At 34.7% G+C, this 14,252-nt stretch overlaps 2 protein-coding genes across 2 annotated transcripts; both read left to right on the top strand.

Moving 5' to 3' along the window:
• The first annotated feature begins 675 nt into the window (after window positions 1–675).
• Window positions 676–4,103, top strand: SAE1A (SUMO-activating enzyme 1A). The gene is made up of 11 exons (XM_022281996.2): window positions 676–919; window positions 1,035–1,132; window positions 1,209–1,260; window positions 1,383–1,578; window positions 1,805–1,884; window positions 1,979–2,095; window positions 2,393–2,443; window positions 3,079–3,145; window positions 3,405–3,508; window positions 3,591–3,695; window positions 3,769–4,103. The coding sequence occupies exons 2-11, from the start codon at window positions 1,050–1,052 to the stop codon at window positions 3,874–3,876; spliced, it is 963 nt and encodes a 320-aa protein (XP_022137688.1). The 5' UTR covers window positions 676–919; window positions 1,035–1,049; the 3' UTR covers window positions 3,877–4,103.
• A 7,428-nt stretch (window positions 4,104–11,531) lies between these two features.
• Window positions 11,532–13,550, top strand: LOC148212565 (heavy metal-associated isoprenylated plant protein 17-like). Its single transcript, XM_088122011.1, has 5 exons — window positions 11,532–11,827; window positions 11,916–12,174; window positions 12,258–12,463; window positions 12,577–12,664; window positions 12,855–13,550. The coding sequence occupies exons 1-5, from the start codon at window positions 11,819–11,821 to the stop codon at window positions 13,301–13,303; spliced, it is 1,011 nt and encodes a 336-aa protein (XP_087978137.1). The 5' UTR covers window positions 11,532–11,818; the 3' UTR covers window positions 13,304–13,550.
• Window positions 13,551–14,252: the final 702 nt, after the last annotated feature.

Here is a 14,252-nt window from a genome sequence, read left to right as displayed (position 1 = left end):
ATTATCAATGAATCACAATTGTTAAAGAAAAAAACATTGAAACAAACTAATTATTATCATCAAATTCAGAATTAGAAGTTAATAATTAATAGATTCTGAAAAGAAAAAGGCCATACTTGCCATTAATTTTTTTAAAATGTCATACGTAATTGATTTTATAAATTACTAATTAGAAAATAATATCCTATTTGTTTAAAAACAAAGAAAGAGAATAATATCCTATTGGCCCGCGTCTAAAAGCCCAAGATACGACTTTGGCCCATAAAGTTGTGATGCCTACCAGCGTCATATCTCCTGGTTTGGTATTTGTAATTTTCCAGATTCTCGGGGGTCTTTGTTTCAAATTGTTTTTGGGGGTCTTTCACATAAATACCCGGTGGTGTTTGTTATAAATCAAAATTATAACATATATATATATATATTTTTTGAAATATTGGACATTTAATATCCTTCAATTTTCGTACTAAAAAATTATTAAAAAAAAAAGGTACAAACAATATCATCCAATATTCTACGGAGGTTCCATTATTATTATTAGACATACAATGAAAAGTTCATACGAATTGGCCAGTCAGAATTAGAAAAAAAAAAAAAGAAGAAGTGTATATTTAAAAAATAAGTATCAGAAGTGGGTATCGAATATATAAAACAATTTCTGTACCGAAAAAAAAAATAGAATAGATAAAACAAATTCTTTTCCCTCTATTTTTATTTTTTTTATTTTTCCCCTTTTTTATTTTTTCTTTTGAAATTTGAAAACCAGAAGTCGGTCTTTTCCGCCGCCGGACATCTCGCTTGATCGTCGTCTTCGCAGCGGAAGAGCGAGGGAAGTCGCCGTCTTTGCCTCTGCATAGCTTTGGAATTCGCTAACGATCGAAGTTACTCTTCGCTATCACAGACCAGTACACTCGCGGTGAAGGTTATTGTTATTTCATTTTGTAAATAAACGCGGGCACGCAGCAGAGTTTCATGGACACGTTCAGAATCCTCACTCCTAACTGAAATTACAGCGCTCTATTTTTTATTCGGTGCAGTTTGAAGTTGAAAAAATGGATGGAGAGGAGTTGACGGAGCAGGAGACTCAATTGTATGACCGCCAGATTAGGGTTTGGGGTGCTGATGCACAGAGGAGGTATTTTCGTAGAGTCGTAATTATCTTATCGCGAGTTTCAATTTCATTTGTTCTCAGTTGCAAGTTTTACTCGCAGGCTGAGCAAAGCTCACGTTCTAGTATGTGGAATGAAAGGGACTGTTGCTGAGGTAACATTAACTGTTGATTGAGCCGAGTCTTGGCCTTCCATTTTTTATATATTCAAATAGGATTCTTTGCATTTGATATGACGCGCTTGTTGCTCTCTCTCTTTCTCTGTCTGGGATGTTAGTTCTGCAAGAATATTGTTCTTGCTGGGGTCGGTAGTTTGACATTGGTGGATAATCGGTTGTTGACTGAAGAAGCGCTTTCTGCTAATTTTCTTATACCTCCTGATGAGGGTGTTTTTGGCGGGAAAACTGTTGCTGAGCTTTGCTGTGATTCTTTGAAAGATTTCAATCCGATGGTACGAGTTTCAGTCGAAAAAGGTATTACAAGATTTCCTCTTTCCTTCACTTCTTACTTGTACTTGTAAATAATGTAGTCATGGACATTATACGTTGTTGAGCTCTGTTTTGTTTTTATTTTTATGTTCAATGGTTTGGTTATATAATTTACGTCCACTCTAGAGCTCTACTAATTAATTTGTGAACTTCTATATCATTATGTAAGTGACCCGCTGAAAAAGTTAAATCTAAATTTCTCTTTTCTCAGGTGATTTGTCGAGCTTTGATGAAGATTTTTTGAAGACGTTTGATGTTATTGTTGTCAGTTGTTGCTCCCTGGCTGAAAAAGTAGTAGCGAAGGCTCTCCTTCTTCTTTGCGTTTTTGATAAATTCTCTTCGAGACTTTATTTTTGACATGTGTTTCTTTTCATACCTATTGTAGAAATCAGTCAATGAGAAATGCCGGAAGTTAACTAAGCGCATAGCGTTTTATACAGTTGATTGTAGAGATTCCTGTGGTGAAATATTTGTTGATCTACAAGAGTATAAATATGCTAAGGTTATAAATCAAATATTATTCTACTTGTTCTCTGTTTTAGATCTTTAGATATGCAGTTTTCTTTCTTCTACATTTTTTATGATCGTACTACAGTTTGTTTTCCATACCAATGTCAGTTGGAAGCCTTTGTTGTTAGCATAGTGTGTTAAATTATTTCCACGGGTCCCTCGTGCCTCATATCAGAAATTTTCATATTTTCCGTTTTGATTTGCTTGTTTAGTGAGGTTGAAATTTCTTCTTTCTGGCATGAATACATGAATAATGCTCACATCACGTTGTTCTTTCATTTGTGGACAGAAAAAACTTGATGACACTGTGGAATGCCAACTATCATACTCAAGCTTCGAGGTATGAATTATTCTATTATGATAAGTATAAGTCTCTTAGATTTAAAATAAAAAAATATAAAAAAAAATCTTTAGTAATATGCAGTTTCCTAAATCCTGATTTTCTTCCAGCACAACTATATGCATGCTTATAAATGAGGGATTATTTTTTTTCTTTCTTTTCTAACCACCGTTTTCAACTTCCAATCCCTTGTACCCATCTACCAATTGGAAAAATCAAACTTCTGCAAGTATTGTCGGCCTCTTTCTTTGGTCCTGATACCTTGCATTGCATCTTGTGTAAACATGCGTCCATTTTGTGGCAAGAAACCCGTCAGAGGCATTTGTGGAAATTTAGTCTTTTATTTGGTCCTTGGTGCATTGGATGTCAATAACTGTGGAGGTGGAGACAAACATAAAGTTTGAGGGAACTCGTTGTTGTATATATACATATACTAAGATATTAATGTATAAATTAACGTACATGAATGAGTATGAGATGGTGAGTACCATTTACGTGATATTAATGTACATGGCCATTCTTTTATGGTGGGCTGTGTCTATCTTGTATTGCCGGTGTGAGTTTGGTTTTTCATCAAGAAGTGTACATGGTACTCATTTTCTTGATGATATGTATTTGTGATCCTTTCGATGCAGGAAGCAATATCGGTACCCTGGAAAGCACATCCCAGAAAAGTCTCAAAGCTATTTTATGCATTAAGAGGTGTGGTAAATCCTACTTGTGTGAATAAGTAAATAGCAAATTTTTTATTAGAATTAGATGGGAATGGAAGCGGGATTCAAAACATGTTATAAGGAGAAATTGTTCGTCTACAGAGCTTATAGAACTTGCATGCGTTCTGTAATCTCTTGTAAGGCTCTTCTGTGGATAAGATTCAAGGACAGTAACATTGGTCCATTTTTAACTCGTCTATATGAATGCCCCAATAATGGTAATAGTGGTTTTCTCAATCTGGATGCAGTTATGGAACGGTTTGAAGAGGTCGAGGGGCGAAATCCAGGAGAGACTACAATATCCGATCTTCCCGGGGTTTTGAAGTTGAAAAAGGAGCTCTGTGAATTGCAGGTTGAGTACTAGGAATATGCATTTTCATAGTTCTGCTATTGAGTTGCATTGATTCTCACATTATCTGTAATAAACCTTGCAGTCGCTGAATGATGCTCATATTCCTAATGCCCTCATAGAGAGATTGGTGACAAATTCAAAGGAATTTCCTCCTGTTTGTGCCATCATTGGAGGCATTCTTGGGCAGGTGCGTTTCTTAGTCGGCTATCTCGAAACTTTGAATTACGCGAGCTACTTACATCCGTTATTCCATTTCTTAGGAAGTAATTAAAGCTATTTCTGGGAAAGGAGACCCCCTCAAGAATTTCTTCTACTTCGATGCTGTTGATGGGAAGGGTATCATAGAGGACATATCAAGCAAGCCCTAACATGGGAGGCACCCTGTGCTGTCTTTTTCATCACATTTTAAAGCACTTTCATAGGAGGTACCGGCCGTAATCACCTGGTGAAAATTGGGTCTCTAACTTTCAAAGATTTTGAATTGAACGCATTTGGCAATTGTAATGCTAATGGAGTTGTAAGTTTATTGTATGACTTTTTAATCCTTAACAAGACAAATCTTTATCATGAATCAAAGTTATGTATACGTAGGAAACTTTTTGTTTGAAAGCAAACGTGAACTCCATCTGAATTGAGTTCAGGGAATCACTTGTCGATGCCTCATCTTCTTTGACCCAAGTGCTCCAGGCCCAACGCAGCTCATCTTGGAGGCCCATCCATTTTGGACTTCTATGACAGCCCAATGTGCAGAAACATCATTTGCACCCCTTGGACAAGAGGCGGTATAAATACAAAAGTTTAATAAATTTTTAATTCACTTTATTATAGAGTACACCAATTAAATAACAAATTATAACAATCATGGGCCGTATCAACCGCCAACGGGCCCATTAAGTATCTGATTTGGAAAAACTGGTCACAGATCTTTTTTGTTCTTGCCTTTTTTTGAATTAATGTTGGTGGTAGATCTTGGTAAAACTTTGTTCCTGGAAATGGATGAAATAAAAATTATATGATAATATATAAGGGCTCCACTCCACAGTCACAGCCACGCCATGATCACAAAATCACATGGAATTGTTATGCTTTCACCACTCTCATTCCCAGTTTAGTCCCATGATATGTTATGCTTTTGTTGGACATGAATGACATTTTAGCCCCTCCCATCCCATTATTCCCTCCTTTTTCTTTTCTAATTTGACCCCTCTTTTTATCTCAAATCCAGATGGCTGATCTTGATCATGAGCCAAAAGCCAGATTCCGACTGCTGAGTCGACTCGGTGGAAGCATATGGGCCAACCCAAATGACCAGTGTGCCAGTTTCAGTTTCAGTTTCAGTTTCCCTTCTTCTTCTTCTTCTTCTTAAAAAGCTTGGTTTTTTATGGGTCGAAATTTGATTGGGTGGTTCTGATTACCAAACCAAACAAAAACCCTTGTGTTTTGTTTGGTGATTTAACTCATCATTCCCAAAGTTAAAGTAAGATACCGCACAGTTCCCTCATTTGCAGCACCGCCGTGTTGCCCGGCTGACACACCTTGTGTCATGTTGGCTGCCTCTACCGCTACGTGTACAAACTCAGATCAGCTGACGTGTATCTTTGAAGCCCACGTGGCATCTCCTAATCCCATTTTTGGCCCATCATCTGCCTTACAATGAAATATAAGAAATTCCCCACTTTCAGTCTTGTCATTGTACTAAAAATTGATCTTGTTATGTTACCCAAATCATCATTAAAGTTACTTGGTTGTATATTTTCATACGTATTTCACTCTTTTAATTTATTGGGAAACTTTAAGACAAAACCACATGGAGCATTGGAGAAGAGAAAATCAGCTCATACGTAGTCAGTCAGTGGAATTGGTGGGGCCTACGAGATGGATTTGCCTATCCTTTTTTTCCTTGCATTATAACTCAATCAATATCAATTTTGTAAGTAAGGACCAAATTATTCATAATAATAACCCCAAACCCATTCAATTTTCACTGGAATATTTGGATTTCCAAATCACTGACAAACCCCTTTATTCATTTTAGAATAATTCTCCCCGTACAAACGCATTAATATTGAGAAAAAAAAAAACTCAAATTTCTAATTTTATGAGTTTAACTTTAAGGTCGGGTTTAATAAGTGCCTCAACTTTAAATTCAAACGAACATCAAGTGATACCATCTAATCTTGAGATGATATGTTAAGAATCTCAAATTGAAAAGATAAGAGACATAACAAAAATTCTCTAATGAGTCGGGCCAATGAGTTGGGAGTTGGCGTGTGTGGTGAGTGGCAACGAGTGACCCACCTCATTCAAAACCAATATCTCATATACCCATAGGAGTCGAAGGAAGCTGCCAGTTTTCAGGTACAAATCCATTTTAAAAGTGGGTTCCCTAAAAAAAGCAAATGAATTGACATAAAAATGTAGCCAGAATAGCCATATACAGTCTCACTACACCACGAAGTTTCAAAAAAAGAGCTGATTTGATTTTACATAAAGTTTGTGAGAGATGTCATAGCTCAACCCATTCACATCCAGTTCCTAATTATTGCAACTACCAAAATACACAGCTTATATATATCCAATCATTTCTTGTCAACCATCTTAAATTCAAAATAGCTTCTTTTTTTTTTTTTTTCTCCCTACAAATTGAATTGTTATTTTGATATATGTGATCGGGTGAGATAAACATGGGTTGTTAATTTCTTATTTATAGATCTTTTTAAAGTTGGGTTGGACTTTTGTTGTAGTGGTCGGTGTGCAATACCTTTGATTCCCAATATGTTAAATGCGAATAGAAATTTGAAACAGTTTTATGGTTTTAATTAAAATACATATAAATAAGTCGACATTGGTATTATAGAGAAAAGACTTGAATTAAATGTATTTGTCTCCCAAAAAATAATAGAATAAGGAAACGAAAACAGAGGAATGCATTAGAAAGAAAAAAGAGAGATTTTTTCTTCTTTTTTTTTTTTAATAAATAGTTGTTAATCGGTTAAAGGTGATTATTAGAAGATAACTATATTTAAATCTTATTTTAAAATGAAAGACTTCCTCGCTTTTAACAGCAATTTTACTTATATATTCACATTACGAGAAAAACTAACTAAAATTATAAGCTAAATATATGAACCCGAATTTTTTGGGTTGGGTTGGGTTGGCCATCAATTTGGGTTGGGTTGGGTTCTACATATGGTTAATTCGAAAATTCGGGTTGGTCCCAAAAAACCCCTTAACCCGACTCAACCCAACCCGTGAACACACGTGAACATCCCTACCACCACTCAACTCAAAAGCTTAAGCTAATAGATTGGGTAAATTTAATTCATATATTGGATATCTAATAGACATTTAGTTAGTTAGATAGACATTTAAAACAGTAATTAGCTCAATTTCTCGTCAAAAAATTGGTGAAAATTTCAGCTTTTCTTTTCTCGAGTAGACTAATTCTTTTTCTAAAATTCTATCTATTCATTACGCGTAGAGTCGCAATTTTAACACTAACCAATGGAACAAGTATATTTGAAATAAATTGAAAAACACCGGGTGAGAACAAATACGAGGGGAAGAAGAAGGTCCTACAAGCAGAGGGGTGAGAATAACAGTGCTTTGGTTGCAGCCTATGAGTTTTGGTCGCATCGCAATGTTTCATTTAAAGCTAAGAGGCACCACGTTTTTCTCTGAACTTAACCATGCCATTGCCACGACCAGCCATTATGGGACCCCATTCTCCTACCTCTCTTTTTGTTGCTTCATTTCTTCACTTACTCCAACACACTTTCCAGTGCTATATTTTTCAATGTCTCTCTCACTCTCTCATCTAATGGTTTTCAAAGTAGTAGTACTTGTATTTAATATATAGTTCCTAATTTTTTAGGTCAGTTTCGAGCGTTTAAGGGAAAAGGGTATGTGGAGATGGTGGGAGTTGGAGAAAAATTAGTATGGTATCCATATAGTATTGTCTTTTACTAGTATATCATATAGTTTCCTTGTTTTTTGTTGACGTAGGAGTATGCTCGCATGTCTTAGGTTCATATTCTTTACAATGCTATGACATTGTGAATATGTTTTGAGATTTGTTGAGAATGCGACCAAAATTCTACATTGACGAGATAAACACAAGATCATGAGAATATAAGCAAGTGAATGACAACATTTTCATTGGTAGGTAAAATGAAAAGTAAAGTTAACCAGGATTATGACTAAACTCAAAAGTAGACAATATTATATCGTTGTAGAAACCTATGAAGTGTTCATTGTCAGTTGTCACTAGCAAAGTTAAACTCGCTCACAGAATTCCAATAGCGGTGTAACTCGAAGATATATATATATATATATATATATGTATATATTTTGTTCACTTTTATAGTAGATCCGTGACCATGCTTGCATTGTGAGTGAAAGTTTTTGGGTAAAAGAAAAGTGGAGGAGTGGATAAGGTAATGGGAAATGTGTTGGAAAAGAGAGGGAAAAAGAAATGGGAAATATTTCCAAACGAAGTAAAAGAGAGAGTGGGGAAATATTTCCAAATGGTTGCGTAAGAGTAAGACAATTCAATATACTCATCAAAACATCACTTGTGTTAGGAACAGGAATCAGATGTGGACCACTCTTCAACTTAGATCAAAAACTGCAGCTGAGCTCACCATTTTTAATTACTCCAATCCCAAGCTTTTCACACGAATGGCTACCACACTCATTTTCCACAAAAATTCCGCTTATGATTTTTACTTCATAAATTATCTTTTAACGGCCGTTGATTCTACATCATTTTTAATATGATGATATCGTGACAAACAGAAGAAGTATTCAAACTTGTGTAATACCAAAAAGTAGGACCGTCTTATTAATGCTTTCAAAAATGTCACCACTTTTCTTTCACTTCTCCCATTTATCATCTCAATTATAATCATTCAACATGAATTTGAGATGGGATTGTTATATTTTTTTAGTTTAAATACCATATTTATTTTTGGGTTCTTGTTAATGATATGAATACAGTCTCGTGTAGGGTTAGAATGCATAACATATTTAGAGTTGTGTTGGTTTTATTTAGAGAGAAAAATGGGAAGAAATTTGAAACTAATAAGTAGTGAAAGATAAGAGAGATATTAGAGAGTTCGAGAGAGGGCACTTGTAAGGATAGAGACCCATGAAACTGGAATAATTGAGTTAGTTCGATTTGTTTGAACAATATTTTTTTATCGGTTCGATTTTTTAAAATGTTAAAAGATGGGTGAGTGGTTCTATTTTGATCAAGTATATCTCGTTTTTTGTTTGTTTGGTTTGATGTTGATTTTATTTGCCTTTGATATTAGTTTAAAAACAAACCATAAGTTCAACATCATTTTTTTTATATCTCGAGAATGTTCGAACAATTTACGCGTATCTTAACTAATCTCAACAAATAACTATCTAACAATATTTGGCATCGAGAATCACATCTAAATTAATTATTAAGTAGGTGGTTATCATAAGATTTGAACTCATGATTTCTAACCTCGATTTTTGCTTGAAATTATATGTCTTTCGACCATATGAATATGTACAAAACTCAACCCAATTGAAATCCACTTAGTCACTTACCCCTATACAAGGTGTAAAAAGAACCCAAAAAAAAAAACACGATTGAGAAACACAAATCTAACTCCTTAAATCATGCTACTACGCGTTTGTTTTTCTTATTAATACAATTCAAACACAATTTGCAACCTTTAAGAGAATTTAATACTTTAACCAAATTCGTAATTTGCAATAAGTTACTTATACTTCATGAACAAATATGGGAACAAATTTACAAAATGAATATGAGAGTTGGGTATAAAGTATGTTGTAACGTAACTCCCATATGCATACGTGGATGGTATTTAAGAAAGTTTCCTAATAAATTATTCCTGCTCTGCCCACCACCAAAGTTTTACAAAAGCAAATGAGTATTTTTCAATGTGTAGCAAGAAAACAATTTCCATATTTGCGAATATAATAATATTTTGCTGTTTTTGTAAATATGACAAATTTTAAGATCAAAATTTTGTTTTTTTTTATTGTTATTCTAACTTCTTCCTCCTCAATATACCTAATATAAAGTATAACATTGATATATTTTATATTAGATTTATAAGTTATATTATTAATATACAAAATATAAGTATATCATATTGAAATAATTTATATACCAAATACCAGAAGTATATTAGTCGCACCAAATTTATGAATGATATATTTCACATTTTATCAAGTTGAAGAATTTGTTTGGACTAATGTTATAAGTTTCTTATGATATATCAAGTATGTTAGTGATGTACTTCATTTTAGATATATTATTGATATTACTGATATACTTAATATGAATATACTTAACATAATCTACTTTATTAAAGGTTGTTACGTATATTATCGATATACCAAATATAGTTGATAATATGTATATGTAGAGTATTTTTTACTTCTTTACTTTAAGGATAGAACTGACTTTTTCAATTTTTTTTTATTTGGGTTGGATTTTTTATTGCTGTATTTATAATTAACGATTAATTATTTTAATTGCTATATTTACGAGTGGACCAAAGCAAATTGATTGGCCCAAAACTCAAATGTGTCCAATTTTCCATTTCAAAAACTGACTCCTCTGCTCCACCAATTTAAGCTAAAATTGGAAAATGAATTAATTAACATTGAATTTACAGCTCACCTTCATCTCTCAAATCTGTTTCTTTTTGTCTTTTCATTCGCTACCCTCTAATTTTATTTTCCACTGTTTTGGAAATTTGTTCGCTCACGAATAAAATCACCCCTTTTTTTTTCTTCGGTAAAATGTAAAAAGTAATTACTTTATTATTTTTTTCTTTTTTGGAAACTTACTTATCTCATTTTCTAACCCACCCACCCACCAAATCAAATCAATCACAGACACTACATTATCATAATTATTATTTCCTACAATGATCAGATTTATAATTTAAAAAATATATATATTTTTGTTACCACTCTCATTCATTTAAGAATAACAAGAAACAATTATACTAAAATAATAATAATAACAATAACAAGAAACAATTATCTAAAAAATAATAATAATAATAAATAAATAACAACAAGAAACAAAATTCTCCCAAATTACCTAGGATTATATCTATGCCCAAAATTATCACTTCTATATTTGTAAATTAATAAATTAGATCAAGCATATAATTGATTTAAATTCTATTTTGATTCATGAACTTTTAAAATTTAAGTTTGTTTTATTTTGATCTTGATTTTTCAAAAATAACTATTATAGTTAATGAATGGTTATAATATCTATTCAGTTATAGGTCTTTAAAAAATGACCATTTGAATTTTTGATATGTAATTTTACCACTTAATATTCACTTACCTAATACTCGCTTTCAACCTATATGATTTGAATACATGCTCATATTAATATATTAGCATACATAAAGTCACATTATCAAGTTATTAAAAAAAATAAAAGTAAGGATTAAATTGACTAGATAAAAGGTCCATAAATCAAAATGAAACACGCTTGAAAATTTAGGGATCAAAATGAATATTTTTACAAATCTACAACTGAATATAAAAATTGAATGTTAACGATTTACATCTTCTTTAAATTTGTACTAAATTTGTACCATTTAAAATAAAGTTTCTAATTAATTGACCAAGTTTTGAAAAATTTCACTCTTAAATCACCCAATTATTTTGAAATTTCTTCAAACTCACTTGAGTACATCTATATTTATTTGAGTAGCTCACATAGTATATGTTATATAATACTATTACCAACCAACCAATCTTAACAAAATCAACCATAAAAACAGCACAATAGAAAAATGGCTAAAAAACCAAATTGAGAGAGGAAAAACAAGATTGGGGATTGTTTCTAAAATTTGAAGTGAAATGACACAAGTAGCCCTGAGAGAGTGCCAAACAGGAAGAGCATGAAAGGTTCGGGCACCATTTGGCTGAAAAACATGGCTTCCCGGTTGCATGTGCTCCTTATATAATGACACGTCTCCCGCACCACTCCACTCCACGCCACCATCTTTTTTTAATCTCTCTTTTTTTTCTTTTTTTCTTTTTTTTTTTCCTCTTTTAAGTTTTCCATTAACCCATTACTCAAAACTCAGTGGGCTTTAGATCTGCGCCTCTGCCTGCGCCATTCGCTCGCCAAATTTTACTGGCGCTAAAAAGCTTATAGTTTATACTCGGCCACTCCACTGCACTGCACTCATTTCCCTGTAACTGAGCCACTCTCATTGGAACCAGCGCTGTAAAGTTTTCATCTTTTTCCCTCACGCCAAACCCCGCACCATGGGAGAGGTGCCTCTGCTCCGCTATTTTACTCTTTCCTCTGCTTCTCAGTCTTTCTTTGTTTTCTGGCTTCTGACTTCGGGCTGTGTTTGTTTAGGAGGAGAAGAACCCCGAGGGGAAGAAAATGGGGGAGAGAATTGCCGACGAAATGGAGGTCAAGAAACCGGCGGCTGCGGATGACAAGGAGGAGAAGAAAAAAGAGGAGTCCGCGCCCGAGAAGGAGGAGAAGAAAACAGAGGAGCCCAAGGATCAGCCCCCTCCCCCGCCGCCGCCGCCGCCGGAGATTGTGCTCAAGGTTTACATGCATTGTGAAGGCTGTGCCCGGAAGGTCCGCCGCTGCCTCAGAGGCTTTGAAGGTAATTTAATCGCCGATTTTTAATATTGAAAGAAAATTAGTGGATTGCAATGTAACACTTGGGTTTTGAATTTTGATTGACAGGGGTTGAAGATGTGATCACCGATTGCAAGACCCATAAGGTGGTTGTAAAAGGGGAAAAAGCCGATCCACTGAAGGTCTTGGACAGAGTCCAGAGGAAGAGCCACAGACAGGTGGAGCTTCTGTCTCCGATCCCAAAGCCGCCGGCGCCGGAGGAACCCAAGCCGGAGGAGAAAGAGAAGCCCAAACCCGAAGAGAAGAAAGAGGAGGTACCCAATACTCAATACTCAATACAATACAAATTCAACTCGTCCCCTGTTTTTTGCCTTCTCACATTAAGCAGACACTGAACTTTTTATTGTTTTAATTTTGCAACTCGCAGCCTCAAGTCGTAACAGTGGTTTTAAGGGTCCACATGCATTGCGAAGCCTGCGCCCAAGAAATCAAGAAACGGATATTGAGAATGAAAGGTTCTGTTCCATTTTTTTACTTTCAACCCCCCAATTTCAAGCATCGAATCCTGATTTGAAATCTCTAATATTATAATACTCAATTCGTGGTACTTCCGAAAGAGTAAGAATAGCAATAAAAAATTAAAAACAACCGACTTCATTCTCAATTAGAGCTTTAGTTTTGAAATTAGTTTGAATTCGATTTCAGGGGTGGATTCAGTGGAGCCAGATTTGAAAGGGTCACAGGTTTCAGTGACGGGAGTTTTCGACCCACCGAAGCTGGTGGAGTACGTGTACAAACGGACGGGAAAACACGCCGTTATAGTGAAACAGGACCCAGAAAAGAAAGAGAAAGAACCAGAGGCTAAAGAAGTGAAGGAAGAGAAGGCAAGCGAAGAAGGCGAGAAAGAGAAGAAGGCCGCCGGCGGGGAGGAAGAGAGGAAAGACACCAACAAAGAAGCCGACGGCGGCGGTGGCGGTGGCGGAGGCGGAGAGGCCAAGGCAGCCGCCGGAGAAGCCGCGCCGGAGGAAATGAAAGTGGTGGAGCTGAAGAAGAACGAATATTACTATTACCCACAAAGGTACGCCATGGAAATGTACGCGTATCCGCCGCAGATTTTCAGCGACGAAAACCCAAATGCGTGTTCTGTTATGTGAATTTGTAGAAGTTTGAAGAACATTCATCCGAGGGTTTAAAAAAAAAAAATGGAAAATAAGAATGGAAGGAAGAATGTGGCTCTGCTCTGCTCTAGTTTTGTTGCTCTACAAAATTATGGTCTCTACAGAAAGGGCTGTAGAATTTTGCTGGGGATTGTAATTTTTCTTCTTCTTTTTAGTTGGTTTTTAAACAATGGGATGTAAAATAATGATATCGAATAATATCTTGGGATATAAATTTAAGAAATCTGTGAATGCTGTTACTTAATTTTTAATGTATAAAATTAAGTTCTTGTCTCGACGCTTAGTGGGTGGGAATTACGGGCGGCGAAAAGATGAACCCAAAACCAGAATCCGATGAGACGAAACAGAAGGGTTCTGTGATTATCCATAAACTACTAAACTTTAACATTTTTTTGTTACTTTTTGTAAAATCCATGTTGAAGTCTTGGAACATTTTTTTTTAATTTCAAAATTGAATTGAATTTTGTTTGTTTGGCCTTCAAATTTAAATTCATTTTTGGACAAAAAAAAAACTTTCCTTTCTAATCAAACGTCTCCACTGTAATGGACTTCCCAACAGAGGTTTCTTGCGAGTCTCTTCTGATTCTGTCAGTAAATCTGGGTCTGTTCTTCCCAAAAACTGAGAGCCTGAGAAAATGCAATCGTAAAGAATCAAAATGCAATGAATGAATCTTAAAAGAAAAAGCCACACGATTTCTCAGCTTTGAAGATGATAAAAGGATGGGACTTCGAAAAAGTTTTGAAACTGCTGCGGCATTTAAAACAAAAGAAAAAGGTTTTTGCAGATTTTGGAACATTTTATTGGGATATAAATTTTGTTCTAAAGTCAGTGCCATTTTGATAATTCCAACTTATTCTCCTCCTAACTTTATCTGAACAATGACCTGAATCCACTTTATATCCTTCTCAATCTTATTATCTTCCC

The sequence above is a fragment of the Momordica charantia genome, assembly GCF_013281855.1.
Source record: "Momordica charantia cultivar OHB3-1 chromosome 3 unlocalized genomic scaffold, Mcharantia_2.0 BLBB01000003.1, whole genome shotgun sequence".
In the NCBI taxonomy this organism is placed as follows: domain Eukaryota; kingdom Viridiplantae; phylum Streptophyta; class Magnoliopsida; order Cucurbitales; family Cucurbitaceae; genus Momordica; species Momordica charantia.
The sequence above is the reverse complement of the archived record's forward strand: the minus strand, read 5'-3'. Positions and strand labels throughout refer to the sequence as shown.